This window comes from Nelusetta ayraudi, unplaced genomic scaffold, assembly GCF_046127955.1.
Source record: "Nelusetta ayraudi isolate G7.1 ecotype Tasmania unplaced genomic scaffold, CSIRO-AGI_Nayr_v1 ptg000017l, whole genome shotgun sequence".
Taxonomy (NCBI): domain Eukaryota; kingdom Metazoa; phylum Chordata; class Actinopteri; order Tetraodontiformes; family Monacanthidae; genus Nelusetta; species Nelusetta ayraudi.
The window spans coordinates 3,069,955-3,085,635 of record NW_027466067.1 but is presented as its reverse complement, the minus strand read 5'-3'; the positions used below and the strand labels follow the sequence as shown (position 1 = coordinate 3,085,635).

Sequence of the window (15,681 nt, the reverse complement as noted above, 5' to 3'; positions counted from 1 at the left end):
TTACTCGCGATGTCTTACAACCATATTGCTTTCTTAAAAGATATGTTCACATTCATATATTAAAGCTCACAGCATGACGTCATCCATGACTTTTCCTGAACACAGAAGATAAAAGTTAAAGCTCAGAGTAAGAGGACCAAAAGTTGTGGATGAGAAGAAAAAAGAGTGGGGGAAATTATCCCTACATTGGAATCAGATCATTTTAGCAATTGGTAAAATATGGGTGGGAAAGTTTTTTCCCCTCTATTTTTCAATGCTGAGGAAAAAAAGAAATGGTTGGAACGTATAAACAGGTTTGAAAGTAAAGATACTCTCGGCTAAACTGTACAATTTTTAACTGTACAATGCTGCATCAACCGTGTAATAACTAAATAGATTTAAATGTAAACATTACATGTTTACATTTGTTATGTGCCACATTTTTTTTTTTTTAATGGAATGATACAAGATTTGCTGACATACAATATGGATAAGAGGTTAATTTGTGTTGTTTTTGTTTTTTTTTTACTAAAAAAAAGAAAAAAAACCCTTCTAAATAGATAATAATACACATCAGATCAGGTCATCACAAGGAAAGTTGAGTGATAATTGCATTGCAGCTGCATCAAGAGATTAAAAGGGTAGAACAATAGGCTTACATTCCTTTTTTTACTATCAATTACACCAGGCTTCCACTTTTCAAAGTATGATTTCAGACATAGCATCAAGACCGACACAAGTATGGAAGCGTCACAAATCACTTTTCATGCTAATGGTTGATATTGTTAATGTGTATCTTGACACTGGACACCACTGTCTGTGTTTCAGCTTCACATTCAGCTTTTCACCGGAGTCAGATGCAAGCGTTGGCGGGCCAGTCCAGCTCCTTCAGAAAACTCCTCCTCCCATAATACACTCTGCCATACTTTTCCAATGGAAGACCTGAGCGCCAGCCAATCAGAGCCTGAGTTGTTTGAGGGACAGGAGGTGAGGGGGGCGTCTGTGGGAGAGACATGGACAGTGTCAGACAGACAGATACAAACGTGGGTTGGCGGGTGGATAGATAGATAGATAGATAGATAGATAGATACCTTAGTGTCCTTTTCTCCTGTAGAAGGATGTATTGCCAAATATTGATGACCCTCTCCAACCTTTTCCTTCAGGGTCACGCTCTCTTTGTTATACTGAAAAATAAAACATTGTTTGAATGGGAAAATACAAACAACCGCTAACCTCAGGATAATTTTATTGGAATTTGGAATTTGTTGATTAGAAACATTTGCAGAGGCAAATAGGCAGTTCGGCTAATCAGACTGTCGCAGATGATATGGATTGATAAACAGTTATTATTGCTTGAACTTAAACAGCAGGATCATGTGTGCTTGCATGTTTACCTCCTTGTAGGCTTCAACCAGGAAGCCCCACTTCTTGGGCCAGACTTCGGCCGAGTCCTTCTCGCTGTTAACATGGGCCTTCCTACACATAAGCAGTTAGAACACAGACTTGATAATGAAACCTTTGATATAATTAGTTGAGAGTTTTTTTTTTTTGCAAAGAGAGGTTGGGGGATAAAAGAGATTTACCAGATTTCATCCTGATGAACAAAGTTGACAGGTTCAGATGTTCTCTGCAGGTCCGCCATCTGTCTTGGACCACTACCTTGTGTGAGTGTGTGTATAGTCTAATGTTTCACCTGTGTGTGAGTCACACTGGCTGACCTGTTTACGGTGGTCATGGAGATGGAGTTCCCTGACACACATCTCTGGTGTAACTGGTAGCGGCTGGATGGAAAACTGAAGTCTCCTTTGTTCAAAACGCATGAGAAGCATATTGTGACATATTTCATCAAGTGAAATTCAACCTTTTATTGGAAGGGATGTGGTCAAAGGTAACTTCTGGCATGAAGTTGTGTGGATGCACACATAAACACTCTCTAGCCATTTTCTGCTTGGGCCCACATTTGTCTATAATTACACTCCTACTCACTCAGTATGTCCACTTTTCCAAACCATTCCTAAAACATCCAAAGGTTCTGTGAGCCTTAAAGATGCTTATGCGTGAAATCCCATCTGTCCATGAAAAATCAGACCAGCTCATCTGGCATCAACAACTGCATTGCTTTCAACGTGATTTAAATGTTGTGCTTTGAATGATATGTCTAATATATAAATGCATTGAGTTGCTGCCATGTGATTGGCTGATTAGGCATCTAGGTTCAGGTGCAGGTGAACAGGTTTTATAGATAAAGTGAGTGGCAAGCAGCTGCTCAATAGTGTCAGAAACGCTGCACTAAGTTGTAGTATTTAAAACATACACTAGGTGGCGCTGTAACCAAAGGCATCCAAGTTCATGAAAAAAACAACATCTTGGCGCCTCGAAAATGCCTGCATAACCCATGAGACCCCTGAAAGCCTCTATTTCTGTGCGAAATATTTATGGGTATTTCGCACACTGGTTGGAATGTTTTGAGAAAAGGAAACTGGAGCCATAATCCAGTCCAGGCCAATACAGATAAACTAACGCATCAAAATAACAATAGTTCATTACAAACCAAATCCACACATTGTAAAAAAAAACAAAAGGCTCAGTCATCTTTCTGACCCTGGATGCAGGGTGAAGCTGAACTGATTTCTGATGATGATCACTAAGAACAATTAGCAAATGATAATAATCCAGAATTTTGCCTGTGGAAAAGTAGTATTGGTCATTGGGCCAACCATCTTATCCAGCTAAGCAGAAGAAACATTATTTGTTGAGCTCCAACCAAACCAAGTCTGTCTTGTCCAACTCCTTTTGTCAGTCACAGTGACATAAGACTTTTTTTTGTTTACCAGCTGAATCATGATTACCTGAAGTTGCATCAATTGAAAAATGCAGGAACAAGGTGGAGCACTGCGATCGTATGACTTGAGTGCCCTGTTACATGTTGACTGGCAAACGACGTGGTGGAGTCACCACAGCAGCCTGTAATGAGTCGCTGCGACTGACAGATGGAGTTAAGGACTCTCACGTTCACCACAGTGAAATGTTGGAGTAGTAAACTCTGGTTCTTGGTTCACATGGTGAAAATAGTTCCTGACAAAGTTAATTTTCAGAGCACAATATTCACTGATTGTCGGTGCCTCTTCCTTCTATCACGTGTGACAGGTTTCTGGTCTGGCAGCACAATTATGTCACCTGCAGATTTTAAGATATGGGAAGCAATGTTTGTTTTTGTGCTAAGGTGAACTTTTGTGAGGCCGGATCCACAGAAATGTTCAATTTTCTGGATTTGTCATGTGGTGGCAACCACATGTTTAGGGATTCGTGTAGTGGAAAATGGAAAGGCAAGCAAAACAAAGCAAAAGTCATTTGAACATTTGAATTTAATTCAGGTAAAGGTAAAATTGCTAGTCCATTTTCTTCATGACTCGTCCTCAAACATTTCACGAGTAACAAACACTCTGGTCTTTGAACCTGTGAGAGCAATCTGTTTTTTTCTACCTGCTGAATACTTTAAGTTCCGTTTGGGGCTTTATTGCCTGCTGAGGGGAGAAACCAGGTGGAAATACATGTGTCACACCCATCCTACCAAGTGTCATTAGTTCGAATGGCGTCAAAGCTGGAATCTAAAACAGCCACGCTGACTGCTTTCTTGCTTTGTATTGACGTCATGAATCAGACAACAATGAAAAATCCTAGTAAAAATTAATTTTCAACAGGTCAGCAAGAGGTCCAAATACTGTGTTATACCTCTTGATGACTGATAAGCCAGGCTCTTAGCTGTTATTAGACTGATATGGCACTTTCTCTTTTCATGCAATCTATGGATATAGATGATAAGAGGACTGGAGGAACTGGGTGGTATAGCACTTATTTAAAGTAATAGCAGCTAACATTCAAAAACATTCATGAGCATGATGCCTGAATCATGTCTGCATTAATTATTACATTATATTGTGTTAACCATTTACCTTTAAGCAGTTTAAAAAAATATATATATATACACTTAAACACATTTCTTCTCAAGAACGTTTTCACTTGTTTTCCACGTTCATCTGCTGTTCTTGCCCATATCAAGTCTTTAAATCCCAGAGCTTGATTTTTACGCTGACAAGGACAACTTGAAGATTCCTCTAGTGTGTTTTCTAACTGCCAACAGAGTACCACCTAACAGCGCTGTTCATAAAACACTGGAGCTCAGGGTTTTACATAAGGGCCAGTTTTCCTCTTCCTCCCAGCTCCTGTTCCTCTGCAGCGTTTTGTTGTTGTCTCACAGTCAAGCAATCAGCAATAGATGATTACATGTGTCACCTGCAGCCGTCTCAAATGCATTAGCTCCCCCTTCTTCTGCAAAATGCTTCCACCTAAAGCTTGTCTTCTAATCGTCATAACTGTCAAAGGTAGTAAGTCAGGTCTGCGGCCATGCCAGAAACTTGTACCATCGCAAACACTCAAAGGCTTTTCACATTCCTACAAATGCCATTGGCTCAGCTCACTTAAACCTACTCAACCTCCCTGGCTGATCTAAAACGCATGCATATTCTGAAGCAATACGGAAGGACAAAAAAAGTGAAATCATAAAATTAAAGCTTCATTGCCCCAAACAAAAATACTGATTTGGTAAAACAATTCCGTTTTGTCAGTGTCTCCTCACTAAGTAGCTTTTGGGTGTTATTGGCCTTTGCCATGTCATGTTTTTCAGAAAACAATCAAGCCTCAATAGTCACAGAAACTATTTTTCACTTGCATTTAAAGTAAAGCACTTTGGCCACTGACACCTGTCATTTCTGCAGTTGCTGGAGGGTACCTAATAGCACTAGTCACGCTATGGTGCTTTCACATGCGCTGCGCAAGCACATACTTTACCTTGCCGGACTTCTGCCTGCACAAAGGCGAGCCCCTGTCCGTCAGCCAATAGAAAGTAGGCCAGCCAAGGTGCTGCCCATGTCGCACACCTGCCTGAGGGTATGTGTGTGCCTGTGTGTGGGCGCACGCGCGTGCGCATGTGTGGAATTTGAACTTCATATTACCACTGTAATGTGGGTCAAGGTTCACCAACAATTGCATGGGGAATAGAGGTGTCCAGACCACCACCACAGTGAGAAAGAGAAGAAAAAAAGAGTAAAATGGAAGAAAATGATTTTGGTGACAATCGCTGTTCTGTCATCTGACCGAGAAAGAAACAACAAAAACTCTTTCGCGCTTGATAGAAAAGGTGTGAGCAGACTGATTTTTTACATTGCTTCATCTGTGTTACATAAACTTTGGAGTGAACGAACTGGCCATTTCAGTGACCAAGTGCACCCAGAAATGACCGCTCTTTCTGTGATAGTGGCACTGTGACGCTAACTGACTGTCCTTTGGGAGACGAGCCAAGTTCCAGCTGTCATTGTACAGCCCGAGGGCAGAGGGAACCGGTTACGTGAAGGGTATGCTACGTCCCAAAGGCTGGCTTAATGATAAACACGTTGGGGATGACACGGTGTTTCTTCGATGTGCGCGCAACAACAGGTTGCCGCAAACAGATCCGTAGACCAGTCTCCCGCCCCAAGCCTCTCCTCCTCCCTCTCATCCCCCTCCCCCTCCGGTGCGGCATCAGGTATAAAGAGAGCAGTCCGTCACACCTGATGATACAGCTGAAGCAAGAGGCAGAAATCCTCCTGAACTCTCTTGAAAACTGAAAGCATCGGCTGATGAGGCCACTCTGAAGACTCCTCTCCCTCAACGAAACAACTCAAGGTAACCTTTCTCCTTCTTGGAGTGCAATGTGACGGGTTGAAGAAGGTGGGCACCGCGATGCTGTCTGACTCCCTTTGGGCACAACACTAATGTTTTTCTTCTCTCTGTGTCTTCCATTCTAACCTCTCCTTCAGCCTAGCCAACCCCTTTGGCTTGCTCGCCTCGTTTCTTCTCTCCAGTCTTTCCACTCACTCCTCCAGACACTACCAACCATGCCTCCCCAGCTTCAGTCCCAAAACCAGAGCAGCACCAGGATCCTGCAGGGTGATCTCAGCACCCTTAGCCCGGCTGTCAAGGACTTTGTGGAGACCAGCGTGAGTCTGTGTCAGCCAGACTTCCTGCACATCTGTGATGGCTCCGAGGAAGAGAACTGTGCCATCCTGACACAGATGGAGGAGCAGGGGATGGTCAAGAGACTCAAGAAATATGAAAACTGGTAAGTTGGTGTGTAATTATCTAGACTTTTTTTCTTGGTGGAAATGTAGTGTTTTGCCTTTTAGTTGGTGAGGCGAAAAGAAGTTTATGCAACGTAGTTGTTTTATCTGATCCACTACAGCAGGTATTTGAGTTACGGTTCAAACGGTCATACCTGAGACTGCTTTTGGTTCACAGATTGCAGTGACATTACATCAGGTCCGAAAGTTGTTTTGAGCATGCTCCAACTGGATGCTAATGGACATTTGAACAGATGTGTCATCTCAATGGATTTGGCAATCTGATTAACCAGTTTGACCACAAACTCTTTCCAGTGGTTGTCTTGCAGCTACGCAGCATTGCTTTAGGGAGAGGATTAACACAAGAATTTTGCTAATTTATCCCATTGCGAAACATAACAGGATGTGGCTTCTTAAGTCAGAGCTGGTATTATCCAAACAAGTCCTACAAAGATTTTGTATTACTACAGTTGGCTGGCCCGGACTGACCCGAGGGATGTCGCTCGTGTCGAGAGCAAGACCGTGATTGTGACCAAGGAACAGAAAGACACAGTGCCCACACCCATTGGTGGAGGAGTCAGCCAGCTGGGTCGCTGGATGTCCCCAGAACAGTTTGACAAAGCAATGGCTGAGCGCTTCCCTGGCTGCATGAAAGGTACCACCGGGCACCATGTTCAGCCTTTGTAACTTTCACTAGAGTGAACAAGTGTAGTACAAGCCCATAATTACACTAAATTAATGATGTCTCTGACCTCCAACCCCCAGGTCGGACCATGTATGTGATCCCCTTTAGCATGGGCCCAGTGGGTTCTCCACTCTCTAAGATTGGAGTGGAGCTGACTGACTCTCCCTACGTGGTTGCCAGTATGAGAGTGATGACCCGCATAGGGACGGCTGTGCTCAGTGCCTTGGCCAATGGGGATTTTGTCCGCTGTTTGCACTCAGTTGGCTGTCCACTGCCACTCAAAAGTAGGTTAACAGTTTAATTGTTTTTTTTTCTGTCAGCTACAAGTACATTTTTATGGATCTTAATGGTCAACTGTGCAACTAATGTTGCCTTAAATAGCTGTAACTACTTGTATGGATGTAGGTGACTCATTGAATAGTTGGCCTTAAGTAAAACTGACTGATTTGTCTTTCAGAGCCCTTGGTTAACAACTGGCCCTGCAACCCTGACCTGACGCTCATTGCTCACATCCCAGACCGAAGGCAAATTGTGTCGTTCGGTAGTGGCTATGGAGGAAACTCCCTGCTGGGGAAGAAGTGCTTTGCTCTCCGCATTGCTTCACGTCTTGCCAAAGAAGAGGGGTGGCTTGCAGAACATATGCTGGTACGAAATAAAATGAAAAAATAGATGGATTTCAAATGAAGGAACTTGACCAAATGTCTGTCTGTGATTCCCTATTAACATTGTTTGTCTGCCTTGAATTTTCTCACAGATTCTGGGCATCACCAACCCTGCTGGTGAGAAGAAGTACATGGCAGCAGCTTTCCCAAGTGCATGCGGGAAGACCAATTTGGCAATGCTTTGCCCCACGCTTCCTGGCTGGAAGGTTGAGTGTGTGGGGGATGACATTGCCTGGATGAAATTTGATGAACATGGTGAGTAGCTCTCAACAATCAGTACAGTCGGTCGAATTTATATGGAAATGGACTATAAAACATAACCTAAACCCCTTTAATTTCTGATGTTAGGCAATCTACGTGCCATCAACCCTGAGAACGGCTTTTTTGGAGTTGCGCCTGGCACCTCGGCAAAGACTAACCCCAATGCTATGGAAACCATTACGAAAAACACTGTTTTCACAAACGTTGCTGAGACCAGTGATGGTGGGGTGTACTGGGAGGGCATGGACCAATCGCTGCCTGAAGGAGTCACCATCACTTCCTGGAAGAACACGCCCTGGAGCTCCCAAGATGGTACGGATTTAATTGTTAGACAGTGAGACAGTTTTGAATTAACCATGACATGGTTGGACAGAAATTAGCAATTTGATGGTTCCTTGGTTTTTATCTTAATTTATAACCACTGGTATTCATATTTTCACATTCCTCAGGAGAACCATGTGCCCATCCCAATTCTCGTTTCTGCACCCCGGCCAATCAGTGTCCCATCATCGATCCACTATGGGAATCCCCTGAGGGAGTCCCCATTGAGGCCATCATCTTTGGAGGACGCAGGCCTGAGGGTAAGCTGGAAGTGGGGTGGATATGGGTGGAGCTGTCAGGGTCAGAGCATGAAACCTTTCAAGATAAATTCATGACATGCCATTTTAAATTTGTGACTTCCTTCCAGGTGTTCCTCTGGTTTATGAGGCCTTCAGCTGGCAGCACGGGGTGTTTGTTGGAGCGGCCATGAGGTCAGAGGCTACTGCTGCTGCTGAATACAAAGGTCAGCCTACAGTCTTCTTAATGAAAGGCTACTTTAATCCTAGCACGCCATAACCTCAGACCTGACCATTCTCTGCAAAATAATCAAGAATTTGCAGTGACATAGGCAAAACGCTAAAGGTCCAAGAAACAGGGTTGACCATTCGACAAAATAAATAATCACAACTTCCACTCTCTTTTATTTTCTAGGCAAAGTTATCATGCATGACCCCTTTGCCATGCGGCCCTTCTTTGGCTACAACTTTGGACAGTACCTGTCTCACTGGTTGAGCATGGCAGACCGGCCCAGGGCCAAGCTGCCTAAGATATTTCACGTCAACTGGTTTCGGAAGAGTCCCAAGGGTGGATTCCTCTGGCCTGGCTTTGGCGACAACATACGTGTGCTTGACTGGATGTTCCGGCGGCTGAACGGCGAAGCCGGCGCCATGCCTTCCACCGTGGGATACCTGCCCTGCAGCGGCTCCCTGAACCTCCAGGGTCTGCAGGATGTGGATCTCAAAGAGCTGTTCTCAATAGATCAGGAGTTCTGGCAGAGGGAGGTGGACGAGGTGAGGAAGTACTTCACCTCGCAGGTGAATGAAGACCTACCAAATGAAGTGGCCCAGCAGCTGGAACTGCTGCATCAAAGGGTGAAGCAGATGTGAGCACGAAGGAAGAGAAAATAAGGGGAAAAAAACATGTTTAATTCTCAGGGGCTGATTTGTTTTGTCTAAAACGAATCATAATGAATTTCCTAGTCCTAGAAATTATATCAATGCCCTCTTAAAAGTGGTCAAACTAATTTTTTTCTTGTTATAATTCAATGCACTTTAATATTACTTTAATTGTTCTCGAGCTTAAGGCAACTGTTTTTCTTTCAATTGGTCCTGATTGAAATTTTTTGGTGATGTATAAATTGCATTCAATTTTCTCAGTTTCAGCCTAAAAAACATACAGTCACAGAAGAGCTGTGCTTTAAATTGTTGTTTCAATGTTTCGTTTGACTTCTATTATTTAATAATAAGTTATTACGCACACCCTTTACTTATTCCTATGAAGATTTGTATGACACAGAGAGTATCCAGATGACCTGGGCTCCACTTTTATTGTTTTCTGTTCAATTTGTTATTTCTTTAACTTATTTTTGTACTCTTATTATCCCCTGGTTCTTGCTTTTGTTGCAATGAGTCCCCGGAGATGGGACAAAACAATAAAGCTGTTTAAAGGGAAACATTGTCTCAGCATTTCATTGGAATTGCTCATGGCTTTGCAACACAAGGGAAAGTCAATAGAATGGTGACTTTAGTGGTAAAGTAATAACAGCAGCCAGCATCATGAGGGAAACTCGACTAACAGGATGGTGTGTCTTTGACTGACACACAAATAGGGCAAAGGTAAATCAGAGAAATGCTTGACATGACAATGAAAAAAACACCAGGAAACTCATCTTCAAAAATTTCAAGGATTTGACATTGATGGTTGTATGTAGTGTATCCCCTTAAAGCAGCAACCTGGCCTGCCAGAAGGCCTCAGCAGAGACACATTCAGGCCACACTGATGCAGTAATTTGCTGCAAAAGAAACTCTGGCCAAGTACTGAGAGTGTGAATCCACTGGCGTTTCTGAACGTTTCATGTGCATTCAGTCGATATGAGATTCAAGCTTCATTGCTTCAGTTTAAATGAAGGGGCGAAAAGAAGTTTTCACGATTTTCAATTTTTGAGAGCTCACTAGAAAACCAAAGATGTTTGGAGCAAAGCAATTTCTCACAAATCAGAATCAGAATCAGAAACACGTTTATTGCCAAGTAGGTTTAGCACTTACAAGGAATTTGTTTGTTGTTTGCTTGGTGCTTTGGAGGACAGCGGAACAAAAAAGAGGGCTAAGTAACGATACTAAAAAATATTTTAAAATATACAGAAATATTTAAAAATATACAGAATATTTAAAAATATACAGAAAATGGGTAATTTACAAAATGAACAATGAACAACAAGTATGTAGTGCAAGAGTGAGTGCAGGGTATTGAGCTGATGGAGTGCATATTGTCTATGGGTGGAGGGGTGGGGGGGACACGAGAACTGTTAATCAGTGCAGTTGCGGATGGGAAAAAAGGTGTTCATGTGGCGGGAGGTTTTGGTCCTGATGGACCTCAGCCTTCTGCCAGAGCGAAGGGGCACAAACTTATGTTAAGTCCACTTTGACCTAATGGAAGAATTGTTGTTGCAATTGTTCTTGTAAGCTGGCTATGGCCTAATTGAGAAGCACAAGGTGCCTCTTGGTGTCTTAGGTCCAATGTTCTAAGATTCACGGGAATACACAAGATTGCTGCACGGCTCCACTGCACTGCTTATTTTATGCGAAAGTACAAACTATGCAGAACCATAAATCATCAAAGTGTGGACCAGGAAATGATTAAATAAAATAACTACTAATACTTTATTTAAAGAAGGACTTGGCCTTGATGCAGAAATCAAATATACCACCAATCCTATATGTGGCTGCCTTCAGTCACAGCCAAACAATGACATGCAGAGAGAAACAACAGACTCTTCAGCTCATCTTCTCAAACACTTGCTTTTCATAAATGCACAATATAACAATTATTTATCTGTCATCTGTCATATTGTGTACATAACTTGTAAAATAATCGAACTTTCAATATAATGTAAATATCTTCTCTTTTTTTCCTTCCTTAGTCTGTAAATATTTCTATTCTATTTCTTTATTGGCTGTAATTTTTGGCATAATTTTCCTTCTTTTGCACCACATTGTTGTTATAATTATGAAATTTCCCCCAATGTGGTATCAATATAGGCTTCTTCTTCTTCTTCTTCTTCTTCTTCTTCTTCTTCTTCTTCTTCTTCAGTGTGTAGATTTCTAAAAAATATATATACTTCTTTACAGGAGGTTTGTTCTGTTGGTTAATTTTACAGTCCACTTTACAATCCACTCGAGCCTTTTCTGCAAACGGTATGGAATTATGTAAGTGCACTTAAACAGGAAGAAAGAGGCTCCCTGTTTTTGAGTAACAGGTCGCTGCAGCTGTTGTGTAATGTTCAGATAATTTCCTGACAGACAGACTGACAGACAGAAGTTAATTATCACTCACTTGTTTTTCACTTTGTGGAAACCGAATTTGTTTTTCACGTTCTTTGCACTTTCAAATTCACAGTGGCGACGACAAAACACAAACGGACTGGGTAAATTGTTGACCGCATAGTGCAGGATTCTGGTTTGTAATCGCCTGAGTGGTGACTACAAAAAATTAAATATTTTTATTAAGGGAAAAACTGAAATATATTGATTTGTTTTAAAATGTTTAAAATATTTTATAAACATCTTAAAAATGTTCAAATTAATTTTTAGTGTTCATTGTTTTATACTTGCGAGGAATCTCTTCTCCTTTATATCAATTGCTTTATTCAGCCGTCTTTAATAAAATCTCAGTTGCATATTTCCAATGTGAGATTGTTGAAACTCACAATGTAAATTCATTATACAGTATAACTGTACTGAGATTTATTGTGCAGCGGCCTGGACATCCTGTCCACTGCCCTCTGTTTTGCCATCCCAGCACCGCAAAGGCACATCCTTGCAACAACTGGAATGTTTTTCTGACTTTTTCTAAGTCAATAATTTACACTTTCTGTTGCACCCTGGCGTGTCTGGGTGCTCTTCTTTGGTTCTGGCTTTATCTGAGGAAATCCCAAAGTCGCTGAACATGCAGGGAGCAGGGGGCTATACATACATGAACTGATACTTTACAACAGGGTGATTATTAACTCATATGTGAAAAAACATTCCTCGATTATCTTATCTTTTGTATATCTCATCAGATGTAACGAAGCACTGATAGCACCGATACTCTTATCTCTCGCCGGTCAGTGTTTCAGTAAATCCTCGGAAGGCCTGATTTGACACTGTGTGTCAAATAGAAACCTGCGAAAATAGAATTGGGAGCTGAAAACCTTTTAGAATTTGCAGTTCATGTTAAAAAAACAAACAAACAAATAAAAAAAAAAATGTTGCTCATCTACTTTTTGGTGAAGAATAATTTAAGCTAAATTAAAGCTGGGATTTATTTGTCCAAATCGGCAGTTTATTTGGTAAATCTAATGACAAAGGTTACCAAAAGCGGAGTAAATGTTTAAAAAGAGCAAGACGGCATGGAGAAATGTCGTCGAGCAGCTCGGCTAAAATATATCATAACATAGCAGGATGTCACTGACAATGATGACAATGACCAACTTTGCCAAAAAAAAAAAAAAAAAAAGTAATCCTCTGGGGATCTCATGCCATCAGTTGTTAAAAAAAATGCAATTGTGAATACTTTATTACAAACAAGAAATGTTGAGGAGTGTGTTTATCTGATGGAAACGCAATGATACAGTATTCTGCTGAATGGGGTCCATGTATCAACTGTTATCAGTGTGAAATGTGCTTTTCCACTCGCTGCCAATTAACCATCAACGACTCCGACCGAAAGACAGAAGTTGGAAGAGGTCAACCTTTTTTCCCCCCTTTTTTTTTTAGGATCCTGCCTTCAGATTATCGTACCGCCGATTGTTTACATAGTTGCTTTTTTTTTCTTGCTGTCGTCATCCTTTCCCCTTTCCCCCCTCGTTTCTGCTCATTCCAAGTCAAGTTGTGCAATGGCGGCCCAGCTCCAACTACTGAGGGCTTATCGGCTGCGTCAGATTGTGCGCGTTACCTCATGCCGGCGCAGGTGGTGACACACAGCGACGGGATGGAGAGGACAGACAAACGTCAGCGCTGACGCCGCCCGAGGCCGAGCTGTGATTGGTCAGCGTGGGAGGGAAAGTCCGCGTGACAGTGTTTTAAGCGAGGGAGGCCACGTGAAAAAACTCACTTTGCTGGTGTTGCCGCATTTGTTTGAATTTGATTGAAAATTTGATTGAAAATTTGAAATCAACATTTCAAAAATGGGCTCCCTTAATTGGCTGTAGGAATGAGTGTGAGTGCAAATGGCTCAGTCTCACTCCAGTATTGTGGTCCTGCAATAAACTGGCAAAAGCTGATGTAAAAATTGAAACAGGCGCAGGAAGCATTGTTTTGTCAAGAACAACAAATTGACTGCATTTCATAGAAAGACAAAAAATGAAGGATAGTGAACGACAATCCATATATTTTTAACCTCATTTTCTGGGTTTTATTTGAAAAGGGTAGTACAGAAGAAGAAGCAGAAGTTATCTTTGGATTCCACTTTAGTAATCAGCCTACTTTCAGCCAGTCACCCCATCCATCATCCGTCTCCATTATATCACTACGTCTGCGCCCTCGAGAAACTTTTCATCTCGGCTGCCAGGCGAGTTGTAAAAAAGGCCTGGGACGGTCCATTGGGACGGCTGCCAAGTGTGTGGCAACGCAGGCGCACAGATAAGACAAGTCGTGGACAGAGTGATTCATAAACCCGGGGGGAGGACTCTGAGCCCGGCGCTGACGTAGAGACCTGGCGGCTGGAGAAACTCTCTCACTCTGCGCCGCACGGATCAATAACTGATTCAAGTCACACTGGCCGGCATCCAGTTGGCCAGCGATCATGCAGCCGCCGGCCAGCACTGCTGATTAGCTGCTGGGATGCCAGACAGATACGGCCTGCGTGAGAGGGGAACACCTGCCGCTTTGCGCAAACAAACTGCCAAGTGCGAGTACAGTCGAGGACAAAAGCCTCAAGTTAGTGTCACTTTAAAGGACCAGAGTGGGACATGATTGCAGAAGCATCTAGTGGCAGGAAAGTGCACTACAACTATAAAATTGTTAAAAGCTTCTCTGATGCTAAACCTGCTTTTCTACTGTTGTACGTTCCGCTTTGGTTTCACTTTGTTGGTACATGACGAATTTGGCGTCAACGCCTGATCTGAGTTGTGGCTTCATGGCAGCAAAGTAGATCTACACTGTGAGCTGCTGCAGATACGTGGAGATATAACTGGAGATGCACTCGTTGAGCCGCTTTTTACGGAAATATAGATGTTTGTAATTAGCAATCGTTAGCAGTAATCCTTTCTTTAATTTTCAGCCATGATATCCTTTCAAATGTCCCACATTGTGTTTCTTTAAACAATCTGGCCAGAAATGATGTTGGATAAATCGTTTTTCACCTGAATATTCAGGTCAACTCTCTTTAAAGAGTATTCTTAGCCACGCTTCACATTCAGAGAGAGGAAATAAGTCAAAGGCCGACAACACACTGTGAGATTTTAACCATCTTGATAGGTTCACAGCAAGCTGCACCATATGACTGCATGAATCTAATAAATGTGAACACAGAATGAGATTCTCAGAAAATGGAAACTCAACCGCTGCCTATTACGCAGTGAATCAGCGTCAGTGTGCAAGGCCGGTTTGTTCCAAGTACACGGGTTGCCGCGGCAGTCACGCAGAGACGATCCTTCCAAAGGTCTGCTACTGCTAGAACTGAATCGCAGGCCACATTTTGGTCTGAAGACGGTTCGCTCTTAAACAAATCTCCCACTGTGGCCAGTGTTTTACAGCCAGGAACAGTGACGTCACCACAATTTATCTGAGATTCAACCTAGAAACAATTAATCTCAAGGAGGCAGATTTTCTTATTTTGACACTTGCTCAGACAAAGACGCACTTCAAGTAAGTAATTCTCTAAGTTGGACCTGTGGCCGCCTGTCTGCAAAGAGGCAGGTATCGCTGTTCCTTCATCCGGAGCTTTAAAAACTGACCATAATGTTTTTCAGGCCAAGGTTAAAGGGTGAGAGTGACACAAAGGAGGTTGTTTTGTTTTTCTTATCCAAGTCGGTTAAAACAAACAAACAAACAAACAAAAAAAGAGCTAAACTGCTAAAAATCAGTTTGACGGGATCACACAGCAGGCGCTATCAGCTGCGCCATCTGGTGACAGCACAGTGCCAGTCCTGGATGAGGCAGTCAGGTCCAACGCTGCAACCTGAGGGATTAAAGCTGATAGCAGCGTTTGCCTCTTCCTCCACCACGTCCCACCTCCCTGCCTCTGCTCTCCCAGTCTCCTTGCACATTTCCATTATATCCTTCCCTTCCGTATTTTCCCCTGCACACATCTAAACTCCTCACCCTTCAGTCGAATTCCAATCGCATTATCTGGGTGTCTCAATTGGAGTTTTACGATTCCAATCGGAGTTCTCAAAGTCCGATGTTAGTCAGACTAA

At 42.5% G+C, this 15,681-nt stretch overlaps 2 protein-coding genes across 2 annotated transcripts; one reads left to right on the top strand and one right to left on the bottom strand.

Moving 5' to 3' along the window:
- Positions 1–502: 502 nt before the first annotated feature.
- On the bottom strand, positions 503–2,319 carry LOC142887273 (ciliary microtubule inner protein 1-like). Its single transcript, XM_076024784.1, has 4 exons — positions 1,563–2,319; positions 1,374–1,455; positions 1,071–1,163; positions 503–979 (listed from the first exon to the last, which is right to left on the bottom strand). Exons 1-4 carry the CDS (start codon positions 1,619–1,621, stop codon positions 833–835), a joined length of 381 nt encoding a protein of 126 aa, XP_075880899.1. The 5' UTR covers positions 1,622–2,319; the 3' UTR covers positions 503–832.
- Positions 2,320–5,551: 3,232 nt separating this feature from the next.
- On the top strand, positions 5,552–9,735 carry pck1 (phosphoenolpyruvate carboxykinase 1 (soluble)). The gene is made up of 10 exons (XM_076024780.1): positions 5,552–5,700; positions 5,835–6,136; positions 6,605–6,789; positions 6,900–7,103; positions 7,277–7,464; positions 7,574–7,736; positions 7,830–8,054; positions 8,192–8,323; positions 8,431–8,526; positions 8,715–9,735. Exons 2-10 carry the CDS (start codon positions 5,913–5,915, stop codon positions 9,167–9,169), a joined length of 1,872 nt encoding a protein of 623 aa, XP_075880895.1. The 5' UTR covers positions 5,552–5,700; positions 5,835–5,912; the 3' UTR covers positions 9,170–9,735.
- Positions 9,736–15,681: the final 5,946 nt, after the last annotated feature.

Excerpts from the sequence above, each read along its gene's own strand:
- pck1 (XM_076024780.1), top strand. The coding sequence starts at position 5,913 with ATGCCTCCCCAGCTTCAGTCCCAAAACCAGAGCAGCACCAGGATCCTG. Across the intron at positions 7,737-7,829 it reads GATGAAATTTGATGAACATG|GCAATCTACGTGCCATCAAC; the intron begins GTGAGTAGCTCT and ends TTCTGATGTTAG. Across the intron at positions 8,527-8,714 it reads TGCTGCTGCTGAATACAAAG|GCAAAGTTATCATGCATGAC; the intron begins GTCAGCCTACAG and ends TTTATTTTCTAG.
- LOC142887273 (XM_076024784.1), bottom strand. The coding sequence starts at position 1,621 with ATGGCGGACCTGCAGAGAACATCTGAACCTGTCAACTTTGTTCATCAG. Across the intron at positions 1,456-1,562 it reads GTTCATCAGGATGAAATCTG|GAAGGCCCATGTTAACAGCG; the intron begins GTAAATCTCTTT and ends GCTTATGTGTAG. Across the intron at positions 1,164-1,373 it reads TGGTTGAAGCCTACAAGGAG|TATAACAAAGAGAGCGTGAC; the intron begins GTAAACATGCAA and ends TTTATTTTTCAG.